The sequence below is a fragment of the Emydura macquarii genome, unplaced genomic scaffold (genome assembly GCF_026122565.2).
Source record: "Emydura macquarii macquarii isolate MOO-44397 ecotype Brisbane River unplaced genomic scaffold, CSIRO-AGI_Emac_v2 contig_1253, whole genome shotgun sequence".
Taxonomy (NCBI): Eukaryota; Metazoa; Chordata; order Testudines; family Chelidae; genus Emydura; species Emydura macquarii.
The window spans coordinates 56,737,560-56,751,289 of NW_027131390.1; the positions used below are offsets into that span (position 1 = coordinate 56,737,560).

Sequence of the window (13,730 nt, forward strand, 5' to 3'; positions counted from 1 at the left end):
AAGGGGCTGGAAAGCAGGCATAAATAATACACCCACTTTGAGGTTGTGTAAGGGGGATTTAGTGTAAATGAGAATTAAGTCCCAAAAATGTAGAGATGACCTTTTGAAAAGACCTTTTAAGTCATAATATGTCTCCCTGCCAAGGTAGGTAATATTAAGATTGTGACATAAACTAAGAAGTTCAAAATATGTCCTAAATCATCACTGATTTAGGGTCTAATCCTTACATTTGAATCATCAGCATATTCCTTACTCCTACAAGTTCTCCCATTCACTGCAGTGGCACTACTTAGATGAGTAAGGATTGTTCATGCATATGAGATTTCCAGGATCAGGCCTTTACCATCCTCTGTTTACTCTGAGGCTATGCTGAAGCTTCTAGTTTCTGGAAATCCTAGGAGACGAGCAAAAGTGCTTCAGATGATTGAATGAAACAGGGTAGAGCACTGAGAGTAAGAACTCTTCTAACTTCATCCAGGGGAAGAATCCCTGTGAGAAATGTGATAGGAGTGCTGGCTCTGAAAGAACTCCCAGCTACTCCCACCAGCCTTCTCCCATCGGAAGTCACCCAAGAGCACCTTTTCTATTCACGATCTGTCAGCACCCAGAGATCAAGGAGATTAGAACACGCTGGTAACTCATAGCGCACCAGTGCACAGTGCAGTAATTTTGCCATAAACAATCTTTGTTTTCAATCCTCTTAATTCCTCACTGCACTTGCCCTCATAAACACCTATACATATTTAGGATACAGCATAAGAAGACCCCTGAATTAGGCTCTAAACAACCAACCCACAATCACATTTCTAACACTCTGCTGGTGTATAGAATTGGTATGGTGATAATCCAGTTAGTAATGGCAGAAGCTCACCCTTGGAAATTATAACAAATAGTCTTAAACAATTCCTTTTGTTGACGACTTTATCCAAGAAACCATCTTCCCTGGAAACTTCACTCAACTTTAGACTAATCCCCTCCTTCCTTCAGGAGCTCTTTTGTTGGAGGAGATTGTAGGCAACCCCAGGCCTGACAGGTCTCTGTAAGCCTTGGATCAGTCCCTACTTTCTTTCAATTGTCAACCCCCATCTGTCCTGTTTGTTCATCAATCTTCTGGTCCAGGGATCTCTCTATTAAGAGACAAATGGCTGGATTTATTCTGAAGGTCCAAACTCTAGATTGTGCTTTTACATCTTGGTTACCAAGTCAATCTTCCTGACGTTGCTTTCTAAAAAAATACAAAAGACACATCTGCACTGTTTCCTTCTTTTCTGTTGAAAGGTGACTTTTATAAAGAAATTTCCCTGGACCAGACTGTCTTCACAGTTACATTGGTGTAAATCTCCTGAAGTTTCATTGACTTCAGAGGAGCTATTCCAGATGTCCACAGGTGTAACGGAGAGCAGAATCTGACCCTGTAACCAAGGGATACTATCAGGATAAAAATCTTGTGCCTAGAGAGTTCTTGATAGGATGAATATGTAAATTTGAAAGAAAAATATATAATCCCAAATATTCTGCAGGTTTATTTGCTTTAGTGACTTTAATTATTAAAGGTGAATTTAAAACAAACTCTAAATTTTGTGTGGGCCTAACTGTGGCCCAGCTATTTCAGCAGCACAAAGCTATAAAGGGGCCCCTGCATTGGATATTTGCATCAAGGGTACCAGTATAAGAGGGGAAGAAGGCTTCTCAGAGCTACTAAATTCCCCCTCCTTCAGCTGGATGGGCGGAGATACAGCAGGGTGGAGACTGAATGGAGCTATGGTATGGAACATACGCCACCCAGGATATGAACCTGGCATAGTTTATTCCCTCCCAGAGCACTGGGAGAACAGGGAGGAGATTGTGACAATGATATGGTGCCCCTTACTATGGGTTCATAGCAAAGCCAGCATTGTACCTTTTATGTTCGTTGTTGTTGTTTTGTTTTTATTTTTGCACCACATTCAGGTTGAGTAGTGAAAACAGGTTGGCCAATTTCACTGTTCCTAGTCAGTTTCACTTTCTCATGCATGAACACAATGTTGTACTTTAGATACTAAGTTACTATTATTTAGATTTCTTTAAAGCTTGCTTTTAATTGGCAGCTTTTTAAAACACTAAAAATATTTCTATTACATTTAACATCTCACTCTTTTTGTTTAAAAATAAATCTAAATTCCCACACTACTTGATTACATTCCAGTAATTAAACTTTGGAAGAGAACTTGAGTTGACATTTAAACTTATCCATATGTAAGGCAAGGTGCGGGGGAGGGGAGGGAGGAGAGGGGAAAAGCAATAAGAGGAAAGCATCAACTTGAAATCTAGTAAATATTTTAAAAATTAATTAAAGGAAGTTTCAGGTTATACACCTGCCCGACTCCCCCTGCCAATTGTTGTGATTGTGCTATTTTACAAAGGTTGTGAGTGAAAGACCCACAAAAACAGGGGAAACAGATTACGGCTCTGATCCTGCATATACTGAAGCACGAGCATAACTTTACTCAAGTGAGTAGTCCTAGAGCTTTTGATGGAATTACTGATGAGAGTAAAGTTACACATGTGTTTGCAGGACCAGGACCTATCTGACTACACAGAGGAAACAGTGAAACTGATTGCACAAAAACTGTCAAGTAAAGAAACAAGAAAAAAAAGGAACTTCCCCCCTATATTTTCTTTCAGTAATAGAGATCTAAGGTATTACTTGTAGCAATAGTAGGTAAAAGGTTTTCAGACAGAAGAGTGATTTTTAAGTTAACAATTTCCCATTAAAACTGAAATACAAACTGTGTAAAAGCAATGGTGTTATGATTTAAGACAATTTCAGCATCTTTACCTAGCTCTTCTCAGACATTAGAGTGCACATAGGGCCAAATTCTGGTAATATTGTTATGCTGATCTAAACCCAAAGTAATTCCATCTACTGAAGTGGTCCTGGTTTTACACTGATGTAATTGAAAGCCTAATCTGATTCATCGCATGTATGCTGAGTAACTCAGAAAATGAAGATAGGAGTAGTAGTGCAGAGTATCCCTGGTATATGAAATATGCCCACTTTTTGGCATTTTTAATCATAAAAGGAAAAGGCCTATGTGATAAATTCCAGTCTCTAGATCTGTAGACAACTAGAGTAGATTAGTATGACAAACAGCAGTCCCAAGAGCTGAGAAGCCATCCATCAGTGGTTTCTAGGCTCAGATTACCTAATGTAGGGTATATGCACTACTGAAGGAATGTATATACTGCAAAATCTAAGCATGACCAGAACATTTGTTCTGACTAACCCTGTTGAGATGAATAGAGTGCCTGTACCTTTCCCCAGTCACTTCAACAGTAATTTCTTCGTATGACTGAAAAATGTTTCTGAAACCAATATCAATAAGCAAGTTTGGAGAAATTAACTGCTGATCATGCTCAGAAGCTAATTATAAAACTTGATTAACTCACCATTGGCAAATGCAGACCAAGCAAAAAAAATGTTAAGCAGTCTACATGCTATTCAAAAAATGTGAAGTAGGCAGCCATGCTGGCCTCAGGGGGTGGGCATTGGTCTGAGAGTTAGGAGAGCTAGGTATGGCAAAATGTATTGCTATTTAAAACAGAGATGAGGAAGTTAATGCTGCTAACCCTATGAGCTCTACCTCCTGCAGACTCTGCTCCCCCTTTCTACATGGTGGTGAGAGGAAAGGGCCCAGGGGACAGTCCTCTGGGTCTGCCCTCTGTCTGGCAATTCTGAGAGCTGTGGGATATCTATGGGGATGTTGGTGTGTCTGTGTGTTTGGAGGCTACAAGCCTGCAAACCCCTCTTCTCCACTTGGATGGAAGATCAGGAATAAGAACTTTTTAGAATTTCCTACTTAACCTTCCCTCAGCCATGGGTTTTGCCACAGGATGAGAGATGCAACCCTTTTCTGTTCTGCTCTCCCCACTTTAAAGGGCCATACCAGCCCACATGGGCAGTCTTTACGGAATCTCGTTTGTTGAGGATATTGGCAGTAACTTCTATAGTGATGAGCAAACTGTTCTTTTAGTTCCTTACCTAAAAGCATGTTGAGCATTCTTGTTTTTCACCAAAACTTGCTTGAACTGGCTTGGTGATAACCCTTCTGGTAAGGAGCAAATAGGTCACAGATTTCTGGCTGCAGCCTCACCCCTGGAACTGTAAACAGTGACTGTGCTGTGGAGGAACCAAGTTTGAGGAGAGAGAGTGAAAAGGATGTTTTCCTCACCTCGCTGCATCTTCAGCACTCACTCCACCTGCAAGGATCTCTTCTTCTTAAGCTAAGATTGTGGGAGGGAGCAGCAATGGCTGAAGGGACACCAGAGAAGCTCTGATCTGCTGAATGTTTCCCAAAGCCACTGTTCAGAGAAATATAGTTTTGTATACATGGAATGTTTACCCAGACAAATCCTTCCAACTTTATTAGTTTTAGTGCAGATAAACTGCTTATCTGAGTGAATCACAGTTGTCCCCAACTCCTGGTGTTAAAAATATGACATTTAATTAAGGAGCAAGTACTTTAGAAAACAAATTTAGGATGTAAAAACATATTAGCTGTGGACTTGATCCTGCAAACACTTCAGTGAATGAGTAATTTTCTCATTACTGATCACATGAATGAAGTTGCTTGTGTGTGCGCAGCATCAGGCCCGTAGTCAATTAAAATCCATTGAAACTTGTTTAGTCAGGGAAAAGAGGGAAATTTTAACCGCAGAAACTGCTGAAACTCCTCTCTTAAGTTTCAGTTGAAGCGAACCTGTAATCACCCTTCTTTGGTTTACAGTACCTCCATTTGTAAAGTGTGACAAAGGGGGAATCTGACATTACTACTTTGCTAATACTGGAAGTTCATATCACCTGACATATAAGCTAGTTTGGAAATTTCTTCCTCACAGCTCATTTTCTTCTGTATTTTTGGAGAAGGAAGGAGAGAATGGAGGTGTGTTTCATTTACTCAGGCTCCCTTGCCCCTAAAAATGTGTCTATGTTTTTGTTTGTTTGTTTGCTCCTTTTTAAACAAACAAACAAACAACAGCAAAACATTATTTGGCAGAACAGTGGTGGGAATGCAACCCGCTAATCAAAAGGATTCAAATCGATCTGTGCACTGCCAAGCTCTCTCCTTCCCACCCAGTGGAGGGAGAAAAGAAAGAAAAAGAAAAAAGAGAGAGCGAAGGCATAGAGCTTCTCTCCTTCAGCAATCTCACAAATGCAAAACCTTCCACTCCAGTGACTCCTCATTAACTTACCGAATCTGACAGTCTAATTATCGCAGCTGCTTCACGCTTAGAATAAATAAATACTAAAGTGGGTGTTTAAAGAAATTGAGAAGGGAAATTCAGTCATCTAGACAGTCAATAGAGAGAGTTTATTTTAAATTTTTATATTCCTATGTATTTATATCATTTTTGGAAAAGATAATGAGATAGTTGTCTTTCAGACTAATTGAGTTCCTAGGCTCATGGCTGTTGGCTGTCACCATCTCAAACTTAGCTTTAACTTTTGTGCCTTGGAAATCTGATCATTGCATCTCCGTTTACTCTTCTCTGCTGATAACCTGGTGAAGGCAGAAATGCATTTGAGAGTGGAAAGTGACTAAATGGTATTGCTGGTCTCAGCACCTTTCACAGCAAGCTAGACAACTAAATCTTTTTAGATTTGCCTGTAATGATCTGAAACGAAAAGTGCAACTTAAAGAAACCTCTGATACAATTTTGTAATTAGACAAAATAAGCAAATATGTCTATTAACCTCTTACTGGGGGAGGTTGAGGTTGGATATTAGGAAAAAGCTTTTCACTAGGTGGTGAAGCACTGGAATGGGTTACCTAGGGAGGTGGTGGAATCTCCATCTTTAGAGGTTTTTAAGCTGCGGCTTGACAAAGCCCTGGCTGGGATGATTTAGCTGAGGTTAGTCCTGCTTTGAGCAGGGGGTTGGACTAGATGACCTCCTGAGGTCCCTTCCAACTCTAATATTCTATGATTCTATACTGTGGTGTGTCTGGAATATTCAAGGGTTTTAATATCACCCATCAGTCATGAATGTTCAGCTGCCTGAACACATTTACTTATTAAACATAGGGCCACTATAAAATTACTCTGGATTTACATTAGTATGACTGAGAGCAGCATTTGGCCCAATGTCTGTTGCACTTAGTTTTCCAGAGCTCATATGGGCCAACTTTGAGGTTCTCACTTAGGGCTAGTTATACTTTTTCAGGAGCATGAATGGGGGAATAGGCACAGGGAACCTTCCTTCCCTCCCCCATCCCCTAGCCCTACTCACTTGTGCCCCTCTACAAGGGCCAGGCACAGTCCTAGTCCTTGTGCTCAGGAAGCACGAGGTCAGCTGCAGGCTAATACCTATGGCACTTTCAAAAGGTTTAGCAGAGGCTACATTCCCAGAGTCCTCAAGTGCACCTCTTTCTAGAAGTTCCTGCTAGGGTGATGCACCTTAGCATCGCCAGCTACCAAGAGCTGTGGTATAAAGGCACTCAGTTTTCACACAGGTAAGTCTCCTGCACAAGTCAGCATCTCTGAAAATCCAGCCACTTGAGGCCAATGGAAATTTTGCCTGAGTAAGGAATGAGTAAAGATTTGGAAAATAGTCCAGAAATGACCCTGAAGAAAGGATTGCTTTGATTCGTGGACCAGCATAAACTGAGGTTGCTGTTTAACACCAAAGGCAGAACTTTGAGATACTCCCATATAAAGACATATTAAAACTGGATTTATACATTTTAAAAGGCCTTAAAACTTCTGATGCATCTAAATTTGATTATTCAACATGGGATGTCTAACAGTGAGTCCTGAGGATGTCCCCATCCAAACATCAGAACTCAGTGATGGATCAGGCACATGGTCGGACACTGAAGTGCGTACATAAACTTTTCAACTGTGACTGAGAATCTAATCAAAGCAGCTGACTCAGTCAAGAGATTATTTCACAGACAGAAGCCTCCTACAGGCTGCCTATTGTTTACATTATGATGCAATAAAATTTCCCACCAGTGCAGCTCTGCAAGTGGTAGCAGCAGTGGAAGCTCTAGTGAAGGCAAAGTGTGTTAACCATTGTATTACCTAGGCCTGCTCTCAGCTGAGTGAGATGATACAACAGTTAAAAGACCTGTGCACCATTGACACCAGCACTCCCTTCACTGAAACTGAAGTGGTGGTAGCAACAATGGGGAATTTTAGGCAAACCTGGTAGAGCAGACACACCTGTGTGCCTGAAAGTGGTTAGGAAGCTCCCTTGCAGGTCTTGAAATCTCCCACCACCAGTTCACAAAGGGTGAAATTCCTCTGCTAGCAAAGGCCCAGCATCAGTCCCATGCACGACTTAAATCCTACTTAACCCCTCAAAATAGGACTTGAGTGAGACTTAGTGGCTTTGGGCTGACCCTCTGCACAGAGTTGAATGTAACCTGCATTTTTTGTGAAAAAGGCTTCTGTTGAGCTGGGCCTTTAGTCCAATGGGAACTTGAATGCAGATCAGGCTCAGGCCTCTCTGCTTCCTCAGTTACTGCTAATCAAACATCACAGTCTTGGTCGCTTGGGTGAAGCTGCTCCCGAGTTAAGTTCTTGCTACAGGAATATATTGGTGCCATCTGCAAAATACCCCTGCTCACTGCATTCTCAGCCCAAAGGACAGCTCTAAAGTCTTTGAGAGCAAAAAAAAAAAAAAAGCAAAAATAGCCTAGATTTACAGCTAAAAAAATGTGCTGTGGCAAATATTACTCTGCCTTACTCCTGATGGCACACAACTTTAGTGTAAGGCTGTTAGGAGTAGGGTACTAGAATGAAGGAAAGAAATTGCCGCTGCCTCTAATCTCTTGTGCTTTCAGTTGAGGGAATTCAGTGTTTCCACATGCATGGTTCATCAGGCATGTTGGCGGTCAGGAAGTAAACACTGAGCCATACCAGAGTGCAATTCACAGGGCTAGCTTGTGGCTGTATTGGTACTACTGTGGCAGGGGGCTGTGCCAGAAGGCTGTTCAGGGTAGGAAGGAGTGAAAACTCCTTTTTAAAGAGGACTGCTTTGCTGGCTTCAGACTACCAATTTCTCTAGATAGAGGCAGACCACAAAGATGCTCCTTTGATATACGGCAGCACCAGTGGTGCTGATGTAGTTGAGCCCATCTGGACTGTGAGTGGGGTTTGAACCTAGGACCTGTGGTGCTGAAAACTTGAGTCTCTGTCATTGGAACTAAAAGGAGAATGCCATTAGCTGGCAACTTGCATCCTCTTATGTGGACCATAAGTCAGTGGAGGGGGGACTAAGACCTATTGTGGGTTACACTTGTTCCCCAGCATCTTGTGTCTGTGGAGCACCAGCATTCTAGCCCCTCTACTCAGGTTCTCAAGTGGAAGGAAAGAGCTTCCTGTCACTCAGCTCCTAGGCTGAGGAGCCAGCAGCCACTGTCTGGCCATTAGCATTCATTTCAGTAATCACAAAGAGGTTATTTAGGAGGGCTCTCCTCTTTGAATTACGGGTTCCCCAATTAATTTTTCCTCAGAAATAACCATTTGAAGATATTCTCTGGCTACAAATTTGTTCGGGCAACTTATGTAAAGGACAGTTCAGGCTACAATCATTTAATGAAAATAGAAAAGAATTTTCAGCAGGAGCATTTTTTTAATTTGGATTTCTCTTGCCTTATTTGGTTCCTCCCTGCACCTGAAATCTAACCCCATTGCCCTTTACCTTTATTGCCATCTTATTCTTTGCCCTCCTACTTTAATATTCATCTTCAGGAGACAGAAATTACTAGCCAGCATCCGTCAGAACAGAGTAGGACTAGAATATATTTAAAATCTGCACTGTTATCATAGCAACCAGAATTCTAAAATGGTACAAATAAATTCCAAAATGATGTGATACCAAAATGACATGGGAGAACAAATGTCTTATATGATTATAGCAATGGAGATGGATGTATTGGGAATTATTCAAAATCGTCTGATTTTTACAATCCTAATGAGTTGCTCATGAAGATGATTGTGTACATTCATACTGTACTTGTTTCAACCCAATAGACTTTAATTTTGTTCCCAGCATATCCGTTGCTTTGCTAACACCATGTAATTTCCTGTTCACTGAGGTGCATTTCAGTGTTATACAGTGAAATACCAGTGATAATAAATGTGAGATGGTATATAAACCCATTTGAAAAGAATTCATTCCCTGTATGGAAATATGCCTTGGATATTATACCTTGTCCAGGAGAGTGACACCTTGTGCCAATCTGTTGTCTCACTCCCTCTCCTATTTCTTCTTTCTCTCTCTCTCCCTTACTGTCTGTCTGTCTCTGTACCTATTTTTTCCACACTCTCTCTTTTTCTGTCTCTTGGCACTGGCACTTTCATCTCCTCCCTTGGGGATTTGAGATGTCACTGCAGGAAGTGCTTGTCCGCCTCTCCGGCAGCAGCAGAGCCCTGTGGCTTTGACAAACCTCATTTAATTGGGAGGAAGCCAGGAGGGTTTGAAAGAACTGAAACATCCACGAAACTCCTTTTATCAGGCATAATTTAAACTCTGCATGGAAAAAACCCTATATGTATAAAGAAAAGTCAACTTCCCTCCTGCTGTGAGTGCTCCCCTCCTTCCCCCCGGCACAGGCAGGCTCCTGCGAGATTCCATCTTTTCATTTTTCTAAAGTGTCAAAGTAGATTTGTGCTCTCTGGCTAGGTGAACAGAAAAGGAATACAGATGTCTCTCACTCACACACACACAGCACTTTCAGAATGGTGGCAGTTCAGGAGCAATGCTAGCTGGCAGTTCCTTTTCTTGGGATATATAAGAAAATCCAAAAATGAAAGTTTTCAAATAACTTGCCAACTTGGTCCAAGAAAGTTCCTCCTTAATTGCCCTTATCTAGTAAGAAGCTGGTGCCCTGGAAGCTTTGGAGAATGCCAGGAGCACTAGGCAAATTATACAGGGTGGAGAAGAGGTTTTCCAGCTTTATAGCTTGGCAGGCACCAAGGCTGTCTGTAGGTACAGGGGTAGGATGTGTAATTTGTTTGTGAGTATGTGATGGGTGAGCCACAGAGGGAGTGAGAAGTAAATGCAGGTAGTTCTAAGGGAGAGCTGGTATGACAGGCTGCAAGAGACAGCTGGTGTCTCCAAACTTCAAAAGGCAGCAGGAGGTCTATTTCAGGGAACAGGGGCTAACATGCTGTGCCAAAGCAGCTGGGAATTCAGGATATGAGCAAATCACATTTTGAATTAAACTGCTCCCTGTGAAAATACAGTATAACCCCCAGCTCTGGAAAGAACTTTGGGTGCGTGTGGTTACAGAATTAGGAAAGGATGGCATTATATAAAGGCATTCACACCATTGCTTTTTCAATGAACCCCCAATATTAAGGTCCCCTCCATGTTCCTTTCTAATATTAAGATACTGTCATGTGGTGGGGAAAAAAGCTAAAACTTGCTCAAACTGCAGCTCAGAGCCCTAAAACTTGGCAGCTTATGTAGACCTAGCAGTATCCTTCAGGCTTTTAATTTATTAGGGATATTATTAACAAATCAAATGTGAAATAGCCCCCTTTTTGCTGAGATGGGATCAGGAGATAACATACCATCACGAAGTTGATACAGCTGAGGTGGCAGAGGGTTGAAGAAGTTATGAACAAGAGCATGCTGGGCAGAGATCCGCTCTCGAGGAAAAGCTTTTAACATTTTTGATGCCAGATCTTCAGCTCCTGGCACCCTACCCAGCCTAGAAAAGCAAGAAAAATAAGTTGCACAGAAATGGGTCCAAGCCAGAAATCTAGGATCTGTAACCAGATCTGGATGTAAACTTCCTCAAAGCTGAGGAGGGTGGGGGGGAGGGTACAATCTGGGGGATTTGGGTATTCCCGTTATGGAGAAATGGGCCTGTTGTGAAGTTTGGAACTCCATGGGAACTTACTACATTCTGAGGGTTCATATGTCCAGGAATAGGTTCAGACCCATCTCCAAATAAAACTGTTTAGAATCCTCCCTTCCCCCTTTTGAAGATAAATTGTTACTTTGCAAAGAAAGGGCTTGGAATAAAAAAAGACACTAGCAATTACTGAGGGCTGTATATTACATGTGTCATAACTAGAACTTTACAAGTTCCTGTTATGGTCATACTCTTAGAGATGTGCAGGTGCGAAAATGTCCCTGCTTAACTTGCCAGTATGCTGCTAGACCTGTCAAGATATGTCTACGCAGCAAAGAAAAACTCATGGCTAGCCCGTGCCAGCTGACTTGGGCTCTAGGACACTGCAGGGTGGGAGGTCCCAGAGCTTGGGACAACACAGCAATGAAATAGCACCGTAGCCAAGCCCTGCAAGCCCAAGTCAACTGTCATGGGCCAGCCCCGGGTTTTTCTTTACTGTGTAGACATACCCTCTGTCACAGTGCCAGTGGCCACCACAGATTTGCATTCAGAATTAAGAAGCCAAATAAAATATCCTTTCCCCATCTACTACTCCCAGATTAGCAGTGCAGTCAGGCTGTAAATGTGTCGGAGGTGTGCCGATGTGAATCACTTTCTCAGGATGAATGTTTCAAACAAGAAAGTATGCCCAGCAAATACCAATAGCAAGTGGCTGACTCCCAGAGATGACTGCAGCTGGGAAACAAGGAAGTGAAAGAGAGAAAACAAACAAACAAGCAAACAAGTAAAAATAGTGCTTTTAGTTTTACAGCTTTTACTTTGTTTGTTTGCTCTGCTCGTGTTTCAGCATCAGGTGGCACATCAGAGTTTGGCCTATTGTGTTTCTACTGACCCCCCCCTCGCGGGTGCCTCCCCACTAAGTGATATCACAAGGCTGGCATCCCCTGTGTGTCACGCTCTGTTCCATTCCTCTGATGCTTATGTGGCACAGAGTGCCTCACACTCTGGGTGTTTCATTTTGGGGAGAGAGGGAGTGAAAAAAATGAGACGCTAGAGCACACAGCTTTGGAAAAAATCAGGTCTTAGCTACTCTAGTCTGTGATGGGTGATTGTTCAATTCTCACCTCACGCAAAGCCATATCTGCCCCTGCTGGCTCGGGGAGCACGATACTAGGACTCAAATTCTAGGTGTTACCCTATGGTAAGGCAGACCATTAGAAAAAGGTTGCCTCTTCCCATCTCCCTGTGATCCCCTTTGCCCTACTTAGTATCCCCATCTTCAAGGTTCCATGCTATTCCACCAAACTCTCCAGTATCCCATCTTCCAGGCTCCACACAGCTACCTAGCACTGGGTAGAACTCCCTTCTGACTCATTAACTGGCTAGGGAAGGTTTAACAATAGGAGGTTCTCATTCCCTTTTCAAGAGTTGTGTGAGCTGCATCTGTAGCATGAGATCCTGCTGGCTTAGAGAGTCAGAAGCAAAGAATCAAAGCTGGTTTAGCAAGCAGTGCAGAACTGTGCCACTAAGCCACTGGCCAGCTTATTGATGTTAGCTTCCATTGACTCTTTCAAGTTTTAGCAACTGGGTCCTATTTGGCAAGGAACTGTTGCCAATAAGAAAGAATCTGTGCCACCCAGCACGGTGTCAAAAAAATACAGCCATTTCCATTTGTAATGGTAGCAAGAAGGGGGCATGGTATCCAAGTTAGAGAAATGATTGTTTTTGTATTCCTGAGAGTTTCTGAAGATACTGATTAAAATTGCATGGGCATCTAAAAATAGTACTTTGCTGAAGACTTCAGCAGCATCTCCCTTCAGAAATTCAGAACAGAGAATGACGATGCAAGCTCCATAGTAGAGCATATTTTCCCATGGAGTGGCACTGGATGAAGCACTGAGGTACTGAACAATAATGATTAGAAGTTTAGTTACTGCATAAAGATCATATTCCACTCTGGATGTACAGGTGTATGAGCTCTTTGGAGTGGGAACAGTCTTTTCAGCTATGTTTGCAAAGCACCTAGCACAATGAGATGCTTGGACAGGGAGGGTCTGTAGTGATGAATGTCCATGGCCACACTGTACAGCTTTAGTTCAGGCATCAAAAAGCTCCATCCACAGAGTTGTTATTAATTTGGTGCAGCCAAGCTAATCATCAGTCCATGGCCAGGCAGCATTCCCTTCCTGACTTCAAATCTCACCTTCAGGGATTAAAGTGCGGGGACATTATCTCAAAAGTGAGCTATCTGACTAAAAAGTGCCAGCCAGCAGTGATCAGTGATGACTCTTGAGGCCACTTCTCAATAATACTTCCCTATTATTGATAAAATCAAACTGTAATGACCAGGCCCTCTGAAATAGATTTGGGTACTTTGATGAGTCAAAAGCAGTTTCTCAGATTATAAATATCTTTCCTTGCTGTGTGTGGTGGGCAGGTGTGGAGGAAAGGAGGAGGGGGGCTCTTTTAAAGATGACACTCTAGCACACGAGAGAGTGCTGTACTGTACTGTTTGAAGTGCTGTCTGTAGGATGAGATGTTAAATCAAGGTCCAGGTCATCTCTATGTGAGTTCTCCTGCCTTAATTAACCCCAGGATCATTTTCGGATGTTGTGTAGACAAGACCCCTGCATGCCTTAGCTAACTCCTTCTGGCAATATTTCTATCAACTATTTCTATGCAAGAAAAATTGGTCATCAAGTCTGCTCAAGAGGGCCTGGGAAAGCCTGACCTTCTTGAATCAAATTGTGCCCCTCAAATAGCCACGCATAATGCTGTTGAACTGCTGCTTGGCTGAGAATAATAAAGCTGCTATGTGCCTACCCCTACTACAGTCTTTCAGAATCTGATGCTTACCTTACGGCAGGCCTGATTTATTAC

The 13,730-nt window shown here is 42.3% G+C and overlaps 1 protein-coding gene across 1 annotated transcript in view; it reads right to left on the reverse strand.

Annotated features, from left to right (window-relative positions):
• Window positions 1-441: 441 nt before the first annotated feature.
• Window positions 442-13,730, reverse strand: part of CDK15 (cyclin dependent kinase 15) — a 55,196-nt gene continuing 41,907 nt past the window's right edge. Inside the window, exons 12-14 of the mRNA XM_067549826.1 lie at window positions 10,564-10,703; window positions 4,022-4,159; window positions 442-1,412 (exon numbers count right to left, since the gene is read on the reverse strand). Coding sequence (XP_067405927.1) covers window positions 4,050-4,159; window positions 10,564-10,703 — 250 coding nt within the window. The 3' untranslated portion in view covers window positions 442-1,412; window positions 4,022-4,049. The remainder of the gene's footprint in view (window positions 1,413-4,021; window positions 4,160-10,563; window positions 10,704-13,730) is intronic.